At 46.2% G+C, this 22,578-nt stretch overlaps 2 protein-coding genes across 2 annotated transcripts in view; both read left to right on the top strand.

The window, feature by feature from the left end:
* Positions 1-471: 471 nt before the first annotated feature.
* Positions 472-13,015, top strand: LOC307236381 (ras-related protein Rab-37-like; the record flags this gene model as incomplete). The annotated part of the gene is made up of 9 exons (XM_080008784.1): positions 472-582; positions 1,746-1,856; positions 6,450-6,491; positions 6,932-6,998; positions 8,517-8,569; positions 9,001-9,066; positions 10,262-10,318; positions 10,455-10,531; positions 11,723-13,015. 9 exons carry the CDS (start codon positions 472-474, stop codon positions 11,826-11,828), a joined length of 690 nt encoding a protein of 229 aa, XP_079864910.1. The 3' UTR covers positions 11,829-13,015.
* A 4,005-nt stretch (positions 13,016-17,020) lies between these two features.
* nherf1b (NHERF family PDZ scaffold protein 1b) overlaps positions 17,021-22,578 on the top strand; it is a 30,492-nt gene continuing 24,934 nt past the window's right edge. The window contains exons 1-2 of the mRNA XM_080009758.1: positions 17,021-17,142; positions 17,673-18,280. Coding sequence (XP_079865884.1) covers positions 17,744-18,280 — 537 coding nt within the window. The 5' untranslated portion in view covers positions 17,021-17,142; positions 17,673-17,743. The remainder of the gene's footprint in view (positions 17,143-17,672; positions 18,281-22,578) is intronic.

Genomic DNA, 22,578 nt, shown 5'->3' with positions numbered 1-22,578 from the left:
CGCCGCCGACTGAGCGGGTTCCGCCTCATCCGCCACATCGCGTCGCGCCCTGGGGCCGGATCTGTCTTATTTCCCCGAACCTTTTTTTTTTTTTAATAAGGCTGAAAACATTTGGGCCGGTTCCGTTTGTTTTGTTTTTGTTGTTTTTAGTTTTTTTTGTTGTTTTTTCTTTTTTCTTTATGTTTATTTTTTTTTTTGAATGATTCTTTTCCCCGGCACCTTAAAATGAAAGCAGCCGGACTTGACGCTTCAGAGGGAGCGCACTGAGCTCAGAGCCCGGACCCGCTGCTGCTCTCCGCCTCTCAGCTCTTACTGGTGGCGGATACAGATCTTTTGGTGGTGGTGGTGGTGTTGGTGGTGGTGTTTTTTTCCTCCTTCTCCTTCTTCTTCTTCTTCTTCTTCTTCTTTTGCTCTCCCTCTCTCTCCATCTCTCTCCATCTCGCTCCCTCTCCCTCTCTCTCCGTTCCTGCGATGTCCACCAGGAAGGCATCGTTGACGGACCAACAGACTAAGAACGGAACATCTAAATATGTGCTGGAGAGATGCGCGTCCATCAACGAGTATTACGACGTTGCCTTCAAGGTGCGTACGGTCAGACGCGCAGTGTGGGTTATGGTGGTGGTGGTGGTGGTGGTGGTGGTGCTTTTTGGTGTTTTTCAGAGCCCGGCGATGAGGTGGAACAGGTGTTCCCTGGGCATGCCCGTTTAGTACAGACGAGCGAAGGCTACTGTTCATTAATGCCTAATAAATGACTCGATGCATAACGTGCGACTGGTGCGATTATTAGTGCGATTTTGCGATTATCTCATGCGACAGGAGACAAAGGCAGTCGTGCGCGCCGATAGGTTTCAATGACGGGTTTTCGCAGGGGTCCTGTCGAGAAATGAAACCACCTATGTTTTATTTTTTATTCCCCCCCCCCCTCCCCCCACACGTTTAAGACAGTGACACAAGGTGAAAGTTGATCCGAGGAGCTTGTTTCCATATCTCATGGATCTCTCTCCCACCCACAATGTAAATCAAATGTTTACTGAGGGAGGACTTGTTGCACCCTCGGCAACCCTCCTTGTGTTGTGTCATTTGCAGAGAAAACACCCCTCCAAGGCTACTCGGGGTTGAAGAGAATCGACTCAATAAAAGTTACGAGGCCAAAGCAGCCCTCTTATTCAGTGTCATTTGGAATGACACGGTACGAAGTAGATGGACTCTGAGTGCAGCCAGACATTTGCGGCCTCATGTTGTTGTGATGAATCCCGACTGTAAATTCTCCAATTACACATAATGCTGCAATAATTGGGTTTGTTTGGTCTCAGGAGGATTTTCCATCGGGGTGAAAATCCCACAGATGCTGGTACTCGTTGGCGTCACAACACAATATTTTAGGCCATTTATATATTTCATTTTTTTTTTTTTTGTTTAATGCCAAATATTAAGTCTTTGCTCCTATGGACCTTGTGTAAACTGTTCGTATCATTAATTGTGAAATTGTGCCTTCTCCCTTTTTCGTGTAGAGAAAAAACAACAAACAGAAAAAAAAAAAAAAAAAGCCAAACGCGTTGCAAAACCATTAAAGCATCACTTCCCCAAACGAAGTCGATACAGCGCAGCTCCCGCGGTGTTGACCTGCCCATCATGTTGTGCACAAAGTCCATCGCCATACAAGACCTCCATGTTTCGGGCCTTCTGTAACCCCCCCACTCCCTCCCCCTCCCCCCTCCTCCCCCTCCTCCTCCTCCTCCCCGCAGGTGATGCTGCTCGGAGACTCGGCCGTTGGGAAGACCTGCATCCTGGTGCGCTTTAAGGATGGGGCCTTTCTGGGAGGCAACTTTATAGCCACCGTGGGAATAGACTTTAGGGTGAGAGACCGAATCGCCCTGGGATTGGGGAACGGATCGACCCTTTGGCCTGAACATTATGGGTGAAAATGGGAAATCTCTGCCATCCCCCCCCCCCCCCCCCCCCCCCCCTCTGACCGCGTGTTCTTTTACAGTTGATATAATCCTATATGTGTGGGTGTTTTCCTACGTAAAAACAAGGACAGAAGTTTGATCGCCCCATCGCGGTGAACATCTCTGAAACCCGACGTGCCTTGTCCGTCAAAATATGTAGCGGAGGCGAGGCGTTTGCCGTTGAAACGGCGTTTGGTTGTTTGGTGTTTGGTCCTTTGCTTACGGAACGGAGACGGTGTGTGAGAACACGGCGTTCAGAAAGGACGGAATATGAACAGACGGCCCGTCCTCCGGGAGCTGACGCTTGTTGGGAAATCAGTGTCTCGCAAGCTCTACTTATAGCACAGGATCGGGTCTCCATGGTATTTAACAACAGGAAATAAATTGGTTAATAATAGCCTAAAAAAAAAAAAGCCCTGGATTTGCGGGCCAAAAAATGATCACTGCCACTTGTGTAGTAAATAGTTTGAAGTAAATATTATTCTCTCTGTTTTTGTTGTCATATAAAATATTACCATTTAGGGCTGGGAGATATATAAATATACTGTTGATATTGTGGTATGAGACGAGACTATGAGCAACTAGACTGCTTGCTCATGATATCTACATTACTAGTAACTGTTTCCGAATCTTTGGGGTGTACATATCTTATGAAAGCACCAACAGCCACCTCCAAAATATTGTGGAATTATCGATATCACGGTATTCTCCCGGATATCTCATTTTGACTTCTCTTTTTTTTTTTTTTTTAAACTCAAAGCACGTTCACCAATCCAATCACCAACCTCCCCACCGCGCCTCCATATTCCTGTCGAACCTCCTTGGAGTTTGTTGACGCGATGAGCCCCGCGCAGGGTGTCAGAAGCCTCCCACCCACGTCGTCGGGTTGACGGAGCGCCTGCGCCGCCGAACCGCCTCGTAAACGGCGCGACGAGTGCCTGCCCACGAACCTCGCCTCCCGGGGGGACCCGACTCCGTCGCCGCGACCGGGAGGAGTCAGACCACCGAACCCTCTTAACACACGCGCACATGCACGTAGGGAGGAGAGGACACCTGTCGGTCCCCATGATGCTGGAGAATTAGATTGGACTGGAGTGGAGTGGACGTTGTGGCCCCCCCCCCGACCCCCCGACCCGACCCTCCCTCCCCCCCTCTACGCCCCCCACCCCCCCTCGTCTGAGTGCTCTCACGCTAATGGAGAGTCAAGTGGGACTGGATTCAGGAGGAGATTGTGTCGCATTAGTCGCGGTAGTGAATCGCGTCCTTCTGGTCGCGGTGCAGAAACAAGGCGGCAGCAGCGGTGTCCGTCTGACGGGTGGAGCTGCACGGGTGGGGGGCGGTTGATCCCCACCGTGTGACCGTGTTCTGGCCCTTGAAGCAGGAGTTACAGCCACATGCACTGTGACTGGAGGCTGTTCCTTCGTATTAAATGCATCCTCAATGCATTCTAAAGGCATCCTGAATACTTCCTAAAAGCATCCTAAAAGCATCCTAAATGGGTCCTAAATGCATCCTAAATGGGTCCTAAATGCATCCTAAATGCATCCTAAATGGGTCCTAAATGCATCCTAAATGCATCCTGAATGCGTCCTAAATGCATCCTAAATTCATCCTAAATGTATCCTAAATGGATCCAAAATGCATCCTAAATGCATCCTAAATGCGTCCTCAATGGATCCTAAATGCATCTTAAATGCATCCTAAATGGGTCCTAAATGCATCCTAAATGCGTCCTAAATGCACCCTTAATGCATCCTAAATGCGTCCTAAATGCGTCCTAAATGTGTCCTAAATGCATGCTAAATGTGTCTTAAATGCACCCTTAATGCATCCTAAATGCGACCTAAATGCGTCCTAAATTTGTGCTAATTGCATCCTAAATGTGCCCTAAATGCATCCTAAATGCGTCCTAAAGGCGTCCTAAATGCATCCTAAATGCATCTTAAATGTGTCCTACATGCATCCTAAAGGCATCCTAAATGCCTAATAAATGCTTCCTAAATGCATCCTAAGTGCATCTTAAATGCATCCTAAATGTGTTCTAAATGCGTCCTAAATGCATCCTAAATGTGTCCTAAATGCCTCTTAAATGCGTCCTTAATGCGTCCTAAAGGCGTCCTAAATGCATCCTAAATGCATCTTAAATGCATCCTTAATGCGTCCTAAAGGCGTCCTAAATGCATCCTAAATGCATCCTAAATGCCTCTTAAATGCATCCTTAATGCGTCCTAAAGGCGTCCTAAATGCATCCTAAATGCATCCTAAATGCGTCCTAAATGCCTCGTAAATGCATCCTAAATGCGTCCTAAATGTGTCCTAAATGCCTCTTAAATGCATCCTAAATGCGTCCTAAATGCCTTGTAAATGCATCCTAAATGCGTCCTAAATGCCTCTTAAATGCATCCTTAATGCGTCCTAAATGCATCCTAAATGCATCTTAAATGTGTCCTTAATGCATCCTAAAGGCGTCCTAAATGCCTAATAAATGCTTCCTAAATGCATCCTAAGTGCATCTTAAATGGATCCTAAATGCATCCTAAATGCGTCCTAAATTCCTCTTAAATGCATCCTTAATGCGTCCTAAAGGCGTCCTAAATGCAAACACATCCTAAACGTGTCGTTTTGTTCAGCGTCGGTGGAAATTATGCAAAATCTGCACAAGGAGTCACCCACTGACATGGGAAACTCAGACCCCACCGTGTCTCATTCTGTTTGTTTGCAACGCGGGAAAAATGCATTTTGATCCCCCGGAATAGTGTGTGCGCGCCGTGGTGCGCGTGTTGTCAGCAGGGTGGATGGACCGGGGCAAGGCTCCGGCGGCCCTGGAACACAAGCCGTCTATTTTTGGGCGCCTTCCTTGTGGCGTGCAGCCTCCTCGCACGTCACAACCAAACGAAACCCATGGCAACTACTCTAATGCAGGAGGTGGAGGCACTCCACTTTGCCGGGGGTGGAGGCACGTCCACTCTGCCGGGGTGCAGGGGGTGGCAGGTCAACTCGGCCGGGTTTGGAGACCCAGGCAGGTGGCAACTGTGAACGGGCGATTCCGTTTCGCAGAGTGTCCTAAACCGTTTCCCTCTCTCTCTGTCTCTCTCTCTCTCTCACTCTGTCTCTCTCTCTCTCTCTCTCTCTGTCTCACTCTCTCTATCCCTCTCTCTCTCTCTCTGTCTCTCTCTCTGTCTCTCTTTCTCTCCCTCTGTCTCACTCTCGCTATCCCTCTCTCTCTCTCTCTTTGTCTCTCTCTCTGTCTCTCTCTCTCTCTCTGTCTCTCTCTCTTTGTCTCTCTCTGTCTCTCTCTCTCTATCTCTGTCCCTCTCTCTTTGTCTCTCTCTCTGTCAAAAGTCTCTCTAGCCCCCTCTCTCTCTCGCTCGCTCTCTCTATCGCTCTCTCTCTCTCTCGCTCTCTCTCTCTGTCTCTCTCTCTCTTTGTCTCTCCCTCTCTCTTTGTCTCTCTCTCTCTCTTTAACTGTTGTTGTTTAATGCACAGTAAAAGGGGAAGCAGAGAGGAGCACCAGCAGTGACCCGTCACGCACGTACAGTCGAGCAATTACGAAGCGATTGATAAAGAGATAAAGCGCGGTGGCTCGCTTCCTCCATCTGAGCCTGTCTCTCTCTCTCTCTCTCTCTCTCTCTCTCTGTGCCCCCCCCCCTCTCTCTCCTCTTTCTCGATAGTCAGAGTTTTTTCTTTCTCTCTTTCCTTTTTAATCAAGAGAACAAAAACGCGCTGATTGGAAGCCGCCGTCGCCTTGGCCGCGCTGAAAACAAAGGGGCTTGGAGACAGGGTTCTCCCCCGAATGTCTGAGAGCGGAAAAAACGGCCGAGAACGTTTAAAAAAAAAAAGGGGGGGGGGGGGGCGGAAGAAGGAAGCAACGCCCTGAAAGGCTGCCACAGTAATGACAACAGCAGTCCCCCACAGCTTGTGATTGTTGTTGTTGTCGTCGTCGTCGTTACTATAGCAGCCTTTCATGGTGTTGCTTCCTTCTTTGCGCTTCCCTACATCGTCTTCCACACACCCCCCCGCCTTTTCCCCGCATTTATCTTTTGAAATAATTTCAGTCTTTATGTCCCAGTCTCTTCCACCCGTCAGGATGCCTGAACTGTTGCAGGCCGAGCTGTTGCTTCATAGAAAATGACAGAGCGCTCCCCGGCCCGAAACGGGGAATTAACGGCGGCGCGAGTTGTCATGCTGCCAATCATCCCTCTGTAATTTCGTCTAATCCCAAAACCTCCGCCGCTGTGTGGGCGTCGCCGCTAGCTTTTTTTTTTTTTTTTTTTTCCGTCTCTGGCGTCCCGAGCCATTGTTCTCCGTCATCCTCCCCCCCCACCCCCGCCGCGCCCCGTGCTGCGTCAACGGGCCGGTCAACGTCTGCCGTCGGGCTCCTCGTCGGGCTTCCCGGCCCTCCTCGCGGCGGTGCGGTCCCTGTGCGGTGTTTCTTGTTTTGTTTTGAACATGCGCCGCTTCACTTTCCTCTCTCTCTCTCTCTCTCTCTGTCGTTTCCAGAACAAGGTGGTCACTGTGGACAACTTGAAGGTCAAGCTGCAGGTGAGGTCACGGGTGTTCTCCCGACAGCCCCCCCGACCAATAGGTCGGGGGGGGCTGTTGGCTGAGCTCTACGCGCTCCGGGGCCCCGAGAGAGCGCAGCAATAGCGGTTGATCCGGAGAGACACGGGGCTTCGGCTTTCCCTTAACACCGGGACGCCATTCATTGTTGGCGCGGCCGACCCCCCCCCTGAATTCAGCGATTCGCCAGTGGCGTTACACTTTGGTGGTGTGACAGTGGCGTGGGGCCTTATCTGAAGCAAACACACGTCTGTCACTAGCGCCCCCATGAGTGGGACGTCGCCAGAATTAGACTCCCTTTCCGCTCGCTCCAGTAGAATCCACACGCTTCTCTTTAATTCATGAATAGTTTCCTTAATCGTCTCTTTCAACGCGACTCAATGACTGCGTGTTGCTTCCTTAACCGCTGCTTTGTCACTCAGATCTGGGATACCGCCGGCCAGGAGAGGTTCCGCAGCGTAACGCACGCCTACTACAGAGATGCACAGGGTAAGTACCTCACTTCCTGTGTGTGTGTGTGTGTGTGTGTGTGTGTGTGTGTGTGTGTGTGGTAACAAAAGCCATAGTGTGTGATTCCATGAAAACACGCCAGAACAGTGAATTAGCATAGATCAACACGTTTACATGGAGGGGTGGGAATTAACAAATTCTAACAATTAACTACTGATCTTACTTTTAGGGTAACAGGAACAGTGATGAATAGTGCGTCAAATGAGGCTCAAACTCCTGGATTGGAATGTCATCTCATAATTAGGTATAAGTGTAGCAGAATCAACCACCCAAGTGGCGTTGTCAGGGACCGCCGGCACAGAAAGACAGACGACGGGGTTGTAGACGCCAGTTTATTGTAGAGAGTGGGCTGGATGGATTTAGCCCAGGAGTGGATGGAGTTGTGTCATGACAAGGGCTCCTCTCCTGAGTGAGTGTGGGGATGGGGGTTTTAACCTGTCGCTCGTTGGAGCTACCAATGAGCAACAGGTATGCAGCCACTCTGATCCCGGTCGCCAATTACCTAGACCCAGGACATGTGTGGCTGCTCAAACCACACCACAATGTTTTACACAATTTCGCAATTTAAATTCTACTGATGTACAAAATATCCAACATATAGAGGTTCCATCTATAATTTACCGGTGAAGCAGTAAGTGCACGTGCGTACAACACACAAATTTCACCCACTCAATCTTAGTTCCTTTCCTTCCTTCAAGACGCCCTCTGGAAGTGGCACGTTTATAAAACCCTGGCTTCCACTTGCTGTTTCCCTTGATGAGAACAGTTGAGTGAAAATTGGATTTTGCCGAACTAAAATCCCGAGGATGGAAAGCCAAATCAATTTCCTAGAGCGCACTCTCGCTCTAGCCATTGGCATCAGTTACACGCAATTGAACCCTTCTTTCCTGGCTTCTTTCCGGTTCATTTTGGTGAGGTAAAACAAAGATGTGTTTGTTCCCTCGCTAAGAAATCAGACCTAATCTTAGGCGATGGGATGACATCATTTGCGAGTTAAGAGTGCAGACTAATGGGAATTATTATGTACTCTATAGTACACACTGTATCTGCCTATAAGAAACTGCCATGTGGTTAAACATTTAACTTGAACCTTGCTGACAAAAAAAAAAAAGACAATTATTAGTGAGGTTATGTATAAATATTTTGTCAAAAAATGCAAAACAAAGACATGTATTTTTAAAGTACTAATTTACACAAATTATAATTCAGCTGCAGACCCCTGCAACCCCGTAGGGGGCCGCGGGCCACCGTTTTGGAACCCTAAATTATTTTGCAATCGCAATGAAATTTGAACTCTGACTGGAAGTGATTACTGCTGAATATCGTACTTTTTTCTATCATCATACGCTACTCAGTCATTTCCTCAACGTGTTTACTCGTTATTCCGGTGAAATATTGTCAAGCGATGGTTCTGTTTTTGGAAACTTTTCTTCCCACCCACGTCCGTGCAGCTGAGTCTCTGTCTCTCCTCTGCCCCCCCCCCCCCCCCCCCCCCAGCGCTGCTCCTTCTCTACGACATCACCAGCAAGTCGTCTTTCGACAACATCAGGGTGAGGAAGCGCCTCGGATGGCTTCTCTCTCACTTCCTCTCTGCGTCGTGGCGTCCTGCTTCTCGGCGCCCGCGTCACTCTCACCGCTGCCTCGCGTACAAAGCGCTTGACCTTTTCCCGGCGCCGTGGCCGCCGGATCGCCTGATGTGGTCATGTGCTTCTGGTGTAATGTGGGTTGTTTTTAATCTCATGTAATACAGAGGTTTTCGGAGAACATAAAAGACTTGGACTTCGGGCTGATTCATTGGAGGAATACCGTTTTTATTGCAGCCGAGGGCCCTCTTGGAGTGTTGCTGTTTGCTGTTTTAGAGACCAATTTTTATATTATACCTCCTTATATCTCTCTCTCTGTCTCTCTCTCTCTCTCTCTCTCTGTATCTCTCTCTCTCTCTCTCTCAACTCTTGTGCTTCTCTGCCCTTCTACTTTGAAGGCTTGGCTGACTGAAATACACGAGTACGCACAGAAGGATGTGGTCATCATGTTGCTTGGCAACAAGGTGAGCGAAGCTTCCTTTTAGCCTCATAAAAAAGATCAGAGTGATAAATTGTGCCTCCGCCGCATTCTAACACATTCCGATCACACTCAGGCAGATGTACCGTGCACACAGGGGAGACCGGGGCGTCTTTAATAACTCTTTAATAGGCAGGCATTTATGTTGTAATCGTTTCATTTTCTTATTTTAGTGCAGAGTTATAGGCATTTCAATAGTGAGTGTGCACATGTGACACGCTGTCCCATCAGCAGATCAGTCCTCACATGTTCTCTAACGTTTCCTGTGTCTTAAAGTTCTTTCCCCTACCGAGTACAAATCGGATATATCATGTAATATAATAATATATAATTGTGGCGAGTTTTGACCAGAAAACAAAGAAAAAATCACAAAAAACACTACAGAACCATTTCTTCCCAAACATGACTCCCAACGAGAATCAACCTTGAATGTCTCGCTGCCAACATCGGTTACTGTTAAAGCGTCTGAAAGCTCCCTCTGGTGACCTGGCAGAGGCCTCACCCCTCCCAGGGTCAGAGGTGCCACACGCCAGGGAGCAGCAGCAGCAGCAGCCAGCAAACCCTGCTCATTTGCAGCCAAGGAAACGGCAGCAGCGAACGGAGGGCGGAGAGTCATGACTCTGTGTGATTACTGTTTCGCTGGAGGGGCGGGCGCTGGCGTACCATCACTTTGGGAGGTCAGCCTCGCGGCACAGCGGGTGTAGGACGCACGTAGGACAGAGGTCGACATCGCTGCAGCTCGGTGATTCTCATTCTCATTCTCACCAAGGATCCTGGATTGGATTTTCGTTAGGTCAACCGACCCATTATTGTACAATCTTCGAGCACACAGTTGTACACAGTTCGAGCCCCACGTTGAGAACCAATGCCCTAGAAGGACAAACTCATGCATTTTGAAAGGACACAGCCGCCGCTTGATCGATGTCTTCGGGTATTTTCAAAAACTGGCGATAAAAAGGACCCCAGCGGTCCTTCTGGAGACCCCGCGACCCCCACGTTGAGACCGCTGCAACGGTCCAGCACAGAAATACAAATGGACAGTGTATAGAGGTCATTCCACTCTTCCCTTCTTCTACAGTGCACTCCCCTACCACCCCCATCAACGTGCACCACAGTATTTCCGCCGTAGACCCAGGCTGATGACTAATGACTTTCCTTCTCTTGCCCTTGGACCCGTGCAGTCGGACTTGGCCGCAGAGAGGGTCATCCGGAGGGAGGAAGGGGAGAAGCTGGCCAAGGTAAGAGGTTGGTGGCCTGACCACGGACCGCACGCGGACCATGTCGGACATTGTAACCCTCTAAGTGACCGCGGCCCCCTTCGGCAAAAAGCCGTTTGCACTGACCGCCCGCTCTCCCGCTGCCGCTGCCCCCCAGGAATACGGAGTGCCCTTCATGGAGACCAGCGCCAAGACCGGAGTCAACGTGGAGCTGGCCTTTCATGCTATTGCAAAGTAAGTCTGAGCTGTAGACCTTCGTGCTGGTGCGGTGGGGGAAAGGCAGTATTATGGGTTCGTTGGGAAAATGGGTGATATAATTATTCAAGTTAAGTTTCAAAGTTGACTTTGTCGACATACAACACGGACAATTCTCAAGAGTGCAGATAAATAATAATAATAATTTAAAAAAACTGACTCCAATGTGAATCCAATCAGGTCAAAAAGAAAATATGCAAATTCCAAAAATATTTTCACAACACTACAAATATTTTTACAAAAATTAAGAAAATTAAGCGGAGAGAGAGAAACCAAATTTGGTAAAAGCGAGGAGAGTGCGCAGAAGTGCAAGCGCAGTGAGGGATGTCATCCGGATTCAACAGAGTTCATTCATTTTTTCAAAAACCTTTTTATTGTCGGATACATTTTTGGACTGCTATGATTTATTCATAAAATGCTCTTATTGTCGCAATGGTGCATGAACAAATAAATGAATAAAACTGTCTGGAGGGGAGGGTGATTTTGCTTGGACTTTCCTGTGTGGCTGTCTCGTCCAAACGTAGATGGAAGACGGACGAGGACGACAGACGCAAAGCAAAGAAAGACCAAAAAGAAAATCGGTCGGGATCGCTGATTCGTTTTTATTGATTTCCCTCCGCCTTCCTCGCAGAAAAGGGAAGGGACGGGCCGAGGCGAAACCAAAATAACATCATTATGTCTGGGGCGACATGTTGGGCGGGGCCGAGGCCTGAACGCTGCCGTCCAGAGAGGAAGCCGCGCTCTGAAAGGAAATGAGCTTCTCTCTACGATTTGGAGTCTATTATTTATTTATTTATTTACTTTTTATGGTCGAATGGTTATTGTAGGGATAGGTTCAGATGGAATCATTCACAGCACGCCCTCTTTTGATTAAATGTTTGTTCGGATCTTTTTCTTTTTTTTTTTTCCGCTATCTCTCCCTCGCTCACCTCCCACTGTCTCTCACCCGCTCGCTCCGCTCCTGTCTCTTTCTCATTTCCTCGATCCCTTCACCCCGTCTATAATCCAACCCACGCATCTGTCTCCAAACACCTCTCTCTCCCGCTCTCTTTGTCTCTTCTTCTTCCTCACGTCCTTACCTCCCACTCGCTCTCTCTCGCCCTCTCTCTCTCGCTCTCTCTCTCGCTCTCTCTCTCGCTCTCTCTCTCGCTCGCTCTTTCTCGCCTTCAGGGAGCTGAAGCACAGAGCCGCCCAGCAGCCCAACGAGCCCAAGTTCCGGATCCACGACTACATCGAGTCGAAAAAGCACAAGTCGGGTTGCTGTGGCCTCGTGTAGCCCCGGCGCCGAGCCCCGCGCCGCTCTCCCTCCAGGCCGGGATAAAGAGAAAGAGAGAGAGATTTAAACAGGAGCAAAAAGCAGATTTTGGTGAAAGTACCCCGCCCCGCGCCCCTTACGATGACTAGCCATTCCCAGCCTCCTCTCCGTCTCTCCTGCTTTGGATGAGAGTCAGTCCGGTGTGGAGGTCATCCCTAATATGTGAAGTTCTTCTCTCTCAGTTCTATGTGGTCTTTGTGGTGACGTCTGTGTCCAACTGCAGGAGTTGGGAGTTAAAAAAAACAAAAACTTATAGCCATCTTTCGGAGGAGGGCGGGGGGTTATCGAATCAAATGCAACCATTTTAACAACTGCTTCACAACGGTTTTATATCAAAATGATATATATACGACTGTGGCATTTTATAATAAAGACCCACCCTCCCCCTCTTCTGATTTTACCGGGCTGTGAACCGACGATCCCTTTCTGGCCTTACAGTTGTCATTCTTCAGAGCGTATTACGCGTCTTATAGACCATTTGAATATAATTCTATCTCACAGTCGGGTTGTTTGCTGAAATGATCCCTTGTTGCCATATGTAACAGTGTTAGGTAGAATAAAAACCCAGATGTTTTCAGGGTGGTTGCCCAGTGTGTGTCTTATTGGGAGTACTTACATGTACAGGAGGGTCACTCCATTACTGCATAATACATATCCATGCCGCCGGGCTAGAGACTGAAATATCAAAGGTGATGGAAAGTGCCAACGCCTACAAAATATTTTTTAGAATTAGACTCAGTTTTGTTTGCATGCATCTTGCTCTTTATGTGCCATTCTCACTCACACACATTCACATTCTCACACACACACACACACACACACACACACACACACACACATACACACACACACACACACACGCACACATACATGCACACACACGCGTACGCACGCACGCACACACACACACACACACACACACACACACACACACACACACACGCACGCACGCGCACACACACTAGGGAGAGATTGCTCATCCACACTGCTGTGTCTCTTGAAATGGCCCTTGTCGTCTGTACTGTACAGGAGGTGTATTTATTCATAGACTGCATTGTGTAACAGGTTTCTTTGTTCTGACGTTCATTCTGAATGCTTCCTTATCCAACCTGCTCAATGTCACATCCCCGTCCCTCCGTGGAGGCTTCCCCTTGATCACAAAGTGCCATAAGGAAGTGCTTTGTTATCGTACTATATACAGTATATATATATAAAGTATTTTTTTTGTATTGTACATGGTATTTTATTCAAGTGTCCTGTCTGCCCATCTGTGTGTGTGTGTGTGTGTGTGTGTGTGTGTGTGTGTGTGTGTGTGTGTGTGTGTGTGTGTGTGTGTGTGTGTGTGTAAGCAAGCAGAGGCGGAGAGGTCACAGGTCCGGCTTTCTGCGGTGTGTGTGTGTGTGTGTGCGTGTGTGTGTGTGTGTGTGTGTGTGTGTGTGTGTGTGTGTTGATGTACTGAGATTAACAGGCCACTGAGTGGCAGCATCTACTTCATGATGTACATGTAGCCCCGAGCAGTAAATGTTTGCATTCTTTTGGAAAGCTTGTTTAAGGGTTCGGCTTACAACTCATAAACCAATGTTATTTCGAGTTACTTCACAAATCACACATTTTAGCACCAGAAAATCGAATTTACTTGTTTAGGTCCAACATCCTAATCGTATTAGAATACCATTTAGCTCAATTATTCTCACCCTTTTTCATATCAAGGACCCTCAATTTGATCGACCTTATTCCATGGATTCCATCTGATGAGATTTTGTCACTGGGACCCCTAACTGAGAAGATTTTTATTAGCGGATATGATTTAGTCCAAACCTCCATATCTGTCTATACTATAGTTTGGGAAATAACATTGAACTAGGATTAAAACAGTCATTATTGCACATGCTCTTGTAAATGAAATAAATGGTGAACTTTTAACTGTTAGCGATTTTGCTTGGGACCCGGTGGAACCTCCTGAACGACCTCCGGGGGTCCCCGGACCACGTGTTGAGCACCACTGCTGTAGTCAACCTGCATTACTAGTCAAATTGAGTCGAATAGTGAGAGTAATGAACACACATTTGCGGCTTCCTGGGCATGTTTTGCTGAGATAGGAGCAGGAAATTCAGTCCGTACACCTCGACACTCTCCTACACACACGGCCATGAGTCACACAGCACAAACAAGCACAGTGTATACCGAGGGAACATTCACTTTTTCACTCCCCGTTATTGGCAGTGCTCGTTGAGGCTGAATGGGTATACGCTGCTTTGCCTTTAGGCTCCTAATGTGACACCTGCTGGGCTGAGCCTTAAATCTACAAAGCAGCATTTTGGAGATGGGGAAAGTCAAAACCAGTCAGTGGCTTTAGGACATGGGGGATATTCAGCTGAGGTTTTATAGCAGATGATGATACTTAAAAGATTAGCTCTGAAGTAAATTTAACCAGAGCTAAACTCACTTCAAAAAGATTGTCAGCTTTAAAACTTGAATATTTAACGTTTTCTATTTGAAAGAGCATGTGGGAGACCTGTGACCTGCTTTATTGTGATTGGCTGGAGGGTGCCAATGAAATCTGGGAAAGTATTGGAAGTTTAGCCTGATCAGACAGTGTTCAGTGGTTGTGTTTTGTTTTGTTTTGTTTTGTTTTGTTTTGCATGGTCTATTGATTAAGTTCATGTGGTTCTTCCCTGAATACACTAACTCCATGAATTTAATTTATTCAGGTGTGCTTGGTGTCAAGAGGCCACTCTTTCTTTTTCCCTCTCTCCGAACGTCATCAAACTTTTCCAAATCTGGTACCTCCAACATGGTGTTGTGCATACCTCTGCGAAAGAAAGAAAGAGAGAAAAAAATAAAAAAAATAAAGAATAAACCAATATAAATAAGATGCAGATACAGTAGACCTACTCATCAACCGCAAGTATCATCAGTTCATCATGTCCTGTTTGAAAGAAAGAAAGAAAGAAAGAAAGAAAGAAAGAAAGAAACAATAAATCAATATAAATAGGATTCAGATAGACCTACTCATCGACCGCATGTATCATCAGTTCATTCCGTCCCATTTGAAAGAAAGAAAGAAAGAAAGAAAGAAAGAAAGAATAAACCAATATAAATAAGATACAGATACAGTAGACCTACTCATCAACCGCAAGTATCATCAGCTCATTCTGTCCCATTTAAAAGAAAGAAAGAAAGAAAGAAAGAAAGAAAGAATTAATCAATATAAATAAGATACAGATAGACCTACTCATCGACCACATGTAAAAACAATTCATTACGTCCCATTTGAAAGAAAGAAAGAAAGAAAGAAAGAAAGAAAGAAAGAACAAATTAGCCTGGAACAAGCCCTGGCTGGAGATGTGTCATGACAGGGACTCTCCTGTGAGTGTGGGGATGGGGGTTTTACCTGTTGCTCTTTAGACTAACCAACGGGCAACAGGTATGCAGTCACTCTGATCCTGGGCCCTTATTTCCTAGACCCAGGACAAAAGAAGGAAAGAAAGAAAGAAAGAAAGAAAGAAAATCCATTTAAATAAGATACAGATAGACCTACTCATCAACCGCATGTATCATCAGTTCATTCCGTCCCATTTGAAGGAAAGAAAGAAAGAAGGAAAGGGTGAACGAAAGAAAGAAAGAAAGAAAGAAAGAAACAAACAATAAATCAATTTAAATAAATTACAGATAGACCTACTCAACGACTGCATGTATCATCAGTTAATTCGGTCCCATTTGAAAGAAAGAAAGGAAGAAAGAAAGAAAGGAAGAAAGAAAGAAAGAAAGAATAAATCAATATAAATTACATACAGATAGACCTACTCATCAGCCACATGTAACATCATTATGTCCCATTCGAAAGAAAGAAAGAAAGAAAGAATATATCAATATAAATAAGATGCAGAAAGACATACACATCAACCACATGTAACATCATTATATCCCATTCGAAAGAAAGAAAGAAAGAAAGAAAGAAAGAAAGAACGAAAGAAAGAAAGGAAGAAAGAAGAAAGAAAGAACAAATCAAAATAAATAACATACAGATAGACCTACTCATCGGCCGCATGTATCATCAGTTCATTCCGTCCCATTCGCAAGAAAGAAAGAAAGAAAGAAAGAAAGAAAGAACAAAAAGAAAGAACAAATTAGCCTGGAACAAGCCCTGGATGGAGATGTGTCATGACAGGGACTCTCCTGTGAGTGTGGGGATGGGGGTTTTACCTGTTGCTCTTTAGACTAACCAACGGGCAACAGGTATGCAGTCACTCTGATCCTGGGCCCCAATTTCCTAGACCCAGGACAAAAGAAAGAAAGAAAGAAAGAAAGAAAGAAAGAAAGAAAGAAAGAAAGAAAGAACAAAAAGAAAGAACAAATTAGCCTGGAACAAGCCCTGGATGGAGATGTGTCATGACAGGGACTCTCCTGTGAGTGTGGGGATGGGGGTTTTACCTGTTGCTCTTTAGACTAACCAACGAGCAACAGGTATGCAGTCACTCTGATCCTGGGCCCCAATTTCCTAGACCCAGGACAGAAGAAGGAAAGAAAGAAAGAAAGAAAGAAAGAAAGAAAGAAAGAAAGAAAATCCATTTAAATAAGATACAGATAGACCTACTCATCAACCGCATGTATCATCAGTTCATTCCGTCCCATTTGAAGGAAAGAAAGAAAGAAGGAAAGGGTGAACAAAAGCAAGAAAGAAAGAAAGAATAAATCAATTTAAATAAATGACAGATAGACCTACTCAACGACCGCATGTATCATCAGTTGATTCGGTCCCATTTGAAAGAAAGAAAGGAAGAAAGAAAGAATGAATCAATATAAATTACATACAGATAGACCTACTCATCGACCAAATGTAACATCATTATGTCCCATTCGAAAGAAAGAAAGAAAGAAAGAAAGAAAGAAAGAAAGAATATATCAATATAAATAAGATGCAGATAGACCTACTCATCGACCACATGTAACATCATTATGTCCCATTCGAAAGAAAGAAAGAAAGGAAGAAAGAAAGAGAGAAAGAAAGAAAGAAAGAACAAATCAATATAAATAAGATACAGATAGACCTTCTCATTGACCGCATGTTTCGTGGGTTCATTCCGTCCCGTTCGCTCCGCGCCGCGCCGGCAGCCTGCGGTCACGCCTCCCTCTTCCTGACCGAACCTCCCTGTGCCCGCACTGGGAACCGGAGGAGGGATCGGTGTTGTGTGTTTCTGCACTGACACAACAACAGCAACTTTGATCCCGGAGTTCCCGACCAGACTGAAAAAAAGGCTTTTCTGGAGGATCAGTAAGTTCCTTTAGTTTTCTTATATTTTCATATATTTTCATATATATATATATATATATATATATATATATATATATATATATATATATATACATATATATGTGTGTGTGTGTGTGTGTGTGTGTGTGCAAACTTGCACCTAATTTCGTGTTTTCAAAGAGTGTGATGCACATGTGTGTTGTATAATGTTACAATTTTAGGCTTCTTGTATATTGCAATTAGTCCAATCATTTTTTTTTTTTTTTTTTTAAGTTTAGTTTTCGTCAAGTTAAAGAAAATTTTCAATTCACTCAATTTTTTTTTATATTTCTTAGGTTTAGGTTAAGGTTTTTAGGTATAGTTTTTATTGCCATGCTATTCTATGGCATCTATTTTCTTCAATTTTTTCGTTAATTCGTAGGTTTTCTTAGGCTTTATTAATTGGTTGTTACAATTTCTTTTATATTCTCTTACCTTAATTGCATATCGAGATAATTTTTTCAATTTTTTGTTATTCTCATAACTTCATTATCGCTGCCTATCCCACTCAGCATCCTTGCCGAGGGCTCTAGTTCCGTGGAAGGCGACAGGTTGCCAGCTCCCCAAAAATCCCCCTAAAACAATGCCGAGCAAGAGCGAGTATCTGCGTCCGCGGCTCTGCGTGCTGGAGAAGGGAGACAACGGCTATGGCTTTCACCTCCACGGGGAGAAGGGCAAGGCAGGCCAGGTGATCCGTCTGGTGGAGCCCGCCAGCCCGGCCGAGGTCGCGGGGCTCCGCGCCGGGGACCGGCTCGTGTACGTCAACGGCGAGAACGTGGAGCACGAGAGCCACCAGCAGGTGGTCGCGCGCATCCGCGGGATCGCCGTGGGCCGCCTGGAGCTCGTCGTGGTCGACATGGCAACGGAGCAGCTGCTGAAGAAGCACGACCTGAAGTGTCTGAAGGAGTACGTGGAGGACGGTGTCCCGTTGCCCTTGGAGACGGAGGATGAGGATGAGGATGAGCGGCGGCGGGTGGAGGTGGCGGTGGAGGTGGAGGTGGACGAAGAGGAGGAAGAGGAGGAGGACAGGACACCGAGGGAGTCCACACCGACACCGGAGACTAAAAACGGGGAGATCCACATCCACGTGGAGAAGATGCTGAGCACCAACTCTGACAAGGTGAGACAAGGAGTTCAGCAAACCATCATTAAAGTGGTAATCCGTAAGATTACACTGTCAAAAAAATCCCATATTTGATATGCATCCCATATAAATATAGCTGGTGCGTTTTCATAAAAAGCCTTTCAAAGCGTTTGCGTTAAGCATGTGCTCCTCCACCTGCTGTTTCCATTGTTGGTGTGGCGGGGTCCGAGCATGGGAACCAGACAAATCTGCTCATGTTTCATTTCCTCTGCAGAATACGTCAAGCCACCCTCCCATTCAAACATATTTCCACCCAACCTTGACCGGGTCGGGCCAATCACAACCGTTTATCCGTTGGAGAGGTCTGTTGAATACGCTATCGCCGTTGAGGCACCTTACCAAGATGGCTGCCGCTGATGTGCAACTATCTGTTGAATCGTTACAGAATTAAACAAACTGGACGGTACATTTTCTCTAAAAAGCTTTTGTTGATAAGAAAGATGTGTTTGCCGAACTTCGACTGGATTTGGCAAAAGTTTAATTTACCAACTCACTCGCTCAGCGCTACGTAACACGTTCTGTCGGTCTGATTGGTTGTAGGTCTATCAAATGCCCTGACTGGTTGTAGGTCTATCCAGTGATCTGAGTCCAGAGACATTTTGGTCTCCGCCCCTTGTTAAAGCCCCTTGGAAATCGAAGATGAAGGGAGAGAGTGATACCAATACGCATTTGCTAATCGGTCAAGAAGTAAGTGTGTAAAGACGTGAAAGGCAGCCATGGTGAATTTGGTGAAGCTGTGTAGATAGCTGTTGTCGGTAAACTGTGGCTAAGGACGAACATTCGCAAAAAAGAACAGAGCCCTCGGACGCCCCTTACCAGTTCCAACCTTTTACTCGATTAATAACATTATTTATGACCTTTTTTTTAATATTATTCGGAACACTTGTTACAAGCACAGGCTTTATAATTTTTAAGCTTGATCGCCTCGCAATCGCTTTATTTGAGGATTTTTTGTGATGGAAAGAATCAATAACATCATTATTGATCCCAGGAGCTTCCCCACCGTGGCCCGGCTGGACCTTGGCTGCTGTAAACCGTCCACCACCTCCCTCTATTGCTGAAAACACAGATGTCGGTCTGTTAAAAGAGCCGTACACTTTTCACCACGCTTTCATAAACTCTCGCTTCATGACCCAAAAAGTCCAGGAGCAAACGCCGGCGACAAACACCCTTTCTTTTCGATGCCGCCATCAACAGCCGACCCTGAAAAGATGACGTCACTGCGGGGGGCGACGGTGATGACAGCCAGGCTTTCATCGCTGGCCAAAAAAGGGTGAAAATGGCCCCCTTTTTTTCCTCGCAATTGTGTCACGGAGAATTTGAAGGAGAGGGAAAGGAGCGCGCCCTACGTCGCCGAATACGCCACATCGTAAAAGGGGAGTCATTTCAACGGGGAAGTCATTTTGGTGTTTACCCTCCTCCACCGAACACAAACACATTCCGAGCCCGACGCGCTCTTCTCGTGGCTTCTTCTTCTTCTTCTTCTTCTTCTTCTTCTTTTACGCAAATTGTTGCGGAATGCGCCCCGTTTGACGACAGAAACCTTTGGTGCGCACAAACCACGGAGGTTTAAAAACCCAGGGGCGGGGGGGCGGATCCGTCCTGTCTGGAACATCTGTGGCACCCCCCGCGGTGTCCTGGATGTTTACCCTCCGGGCCGTCTCCGCCCCCCTCTCCGCCAGAGATCCTGCTTTCTAGGCCGCAGTGAGCCGGACACTTAAGTACTGTGGTGAGCGGCGTCTTAACTGTTAAACCTCCGGACCCGAACACGCCACCCCCCCCCCCGAACAAAAAAAAAACAAGAACAAAAAAAAAACGAAACGGTCGCACGTTTTTTAATCGCTCCGTTGCCGTGGAGCCGTGTTGAAACAACGCTCCAGCGAGGAGCTCCTCCGGCGTTGCGGCCTCACTCTCGTAAAGCCGGGTCGATCACCTAAACGTTCTCTCCAGCGCGCACTCCACTTCAAGGTCTCTTTCTTTCTTTGTTTCTTTCTTTTCTTCCTGACGACGCAATCTATCGCTCTCTCTCTCTCTCTCTCTTCTTCCTCCTCCTTGACCATCCTTACGACAACCCGCCCCCCCCTTTGTTTTGGAGTTTTAACGTGGTGATTAGAGGCCGTGTCGCCGCTCTGTGATCTGCGTCAAGCCATCCAAACGGGCCGCACCACCTCCCTTCAAGCCCCGAATACAACACTTCTACACGGCCATGCACTGGGATCTTTTAGTCACTGCTGGTGCTGAGTCCAACGGTACTCAGTTGGACTCAGAACGGTAGCGACTTAGACTTAGTTTGGGTTCATTCTAAGTCAGTTCTCAAACTTTTTTTTTTTTTTTGTAGCGTAAGATCTTTTTTCAGCTTAGTATCCCCCTTCACTGGCATTGGGAGGGAAAAAAATTAAATTAACATAAATGATGGACAGAACGTGCGTCGTATGTGTGTTTTTTTTTAAACATCATATATAACCATATTTTAACACTTTTTAAAACATTTTCGGAGTACCCCCTGCAGTGCCCCTGCAGTACCCCTAGGGGTTTGAGTATCCTCATTTGAGTAACCCTGTTCGAAGTCATAATTATACATGTTTTCCTTCATAAAGTGAGCTTGCTCTTCTTTAAAAGGACATTGGCTTTCTGTCTGTCACCCAGGTGAATACCAACTTCATCCAGTATACTGCGATAGGAAAGGGGCTGTGTGCTAACTGTGTTAGCTCAATGCATGACTGCAGATGGGATCAGCTAGCCTAGCTCCTGTGAAAATTTGGGAAATACACCTTCCAGCGTCTCAAATTGTGAGTTACTTCAGGGACGCATCTTAGTTCCACATTCCGACCTATTTATGATGCAAAATATAACTTTTCATCCGTTCGCGATTATTTCCCCAAAACAAGTCCCTTTAATGCGGGGACATGTTTGATCAAGCTTTCTGGCTAACCTGGCTTCTAACCCATATTAGAGATCCCTATTGGTACAAAGTATTCGGCAGACGTGTGTTAGCCTTTCCGTTTTGTCTTTTGCGTGAAAATGAGAACTGCCGAGCCCGGCATCGCTTCATTTCTGTGAATGTCGGGGCGTGCTGTTTGTCTTTGAACTGCACATTGTTCCTCTGTTTACCCTCAACCTCTGAGTTGTGGAGGATGTTGTACAAGAATAACACTGACTTTTAAACCTGTGGATTTCTTTATTATGCAGCCTGAGAGGATGATAGATATGTTGAAGTGTCTTATATGCACCACAGTGACGCAGGCGTTTTAAGTCGGGCTGTGCCACGTGAAAAAATGTATTATCACAATGATCATAGTGAAATGTAAACAACATCAATATTTATCACTAGGGCTGGCTATCGAGCAGTATATATGGCCGACGATACGATTCTATATCGATTTAAACTAAATCGACTTTTCACTTTCCACCAACTTTTCAGAGCACCAAATTTCCGTCTCATCCACTAATCAAATATTTCAATTCATTTGTGACGATTGTGGTATTTATTTCAAGCGGAAAAAGTATCGAAAAGTATTGATACTGAAATTTTGAAATTGAGTCAGGAATAAACAAAAAAATATATATATAATTGAATCGTATCAGAGTATCTTTTCATCTTGTTTTTTTTACCCCATCCTTATCTATCAAGATATCTGCCTTTATATTTATGTAAAATAGAAACCTAAAAAAAAAAAATGTAGCTGCTGTGTCCCCGATATTTTGTGAAATTTTGGGTTCTACATACAGTGTTATAATGATTTATTGATTTGCTCACAATGTGATATACCTGAAAAACTGCATACGATCATATTGAATTATAGCCCAGTCCCACTACAGGTCACATAACACCGGTCAGGGCTTAACTTTAGTGAACAATACAGATCAGTTTCTAGATAACGTAACGTCCTTCGGGCACAACGGAGCCGTCAGTTTTTTCGGGGACGCTGGACAGTGGCTCCTCGTCACAGTTGACCGGGTCCGTGTGTCCTGAGTTGGTGCCACTTCTGGGCATGTTTTGAACCCGATTCTGGATTCTTTTTCTGGAATTTTCTGCCTACATCCTGTCCAGCATTCCTGTGCCCTGCAGCCCCGGACACACACACACACACACATACACACACACACACACACACACGTGCGTGCCCGCGCACACAAACACACACACACACACACACACACACACACACACACACAGCCTTGGACGACACGCAGGGCATTGGTTAAGCAGTCACGCTGACGTCCGCTCGGCCTCGTCTTTGAAGCGACACAAAAGAGGCTTTGGAGAGCGACGC

The sequence above is a fragment of the Zeus faber genome (assembly GCF_960531495.2).
Source record: "Zeus faber genome assembly, chromosome: 11".
Taxonomy (NCBI): domain Eukaryota; kingdom Metazoa; phylum Chordata; class Actinopteri; order Zeiformes; family Zeidae; genus Zeus; species Zeus faber.
The sequence above is the reverse complement of the archived record's forward strand: the minus strand, read 5'-3'. Positions and strand labels throughout refer to the sequence as shown.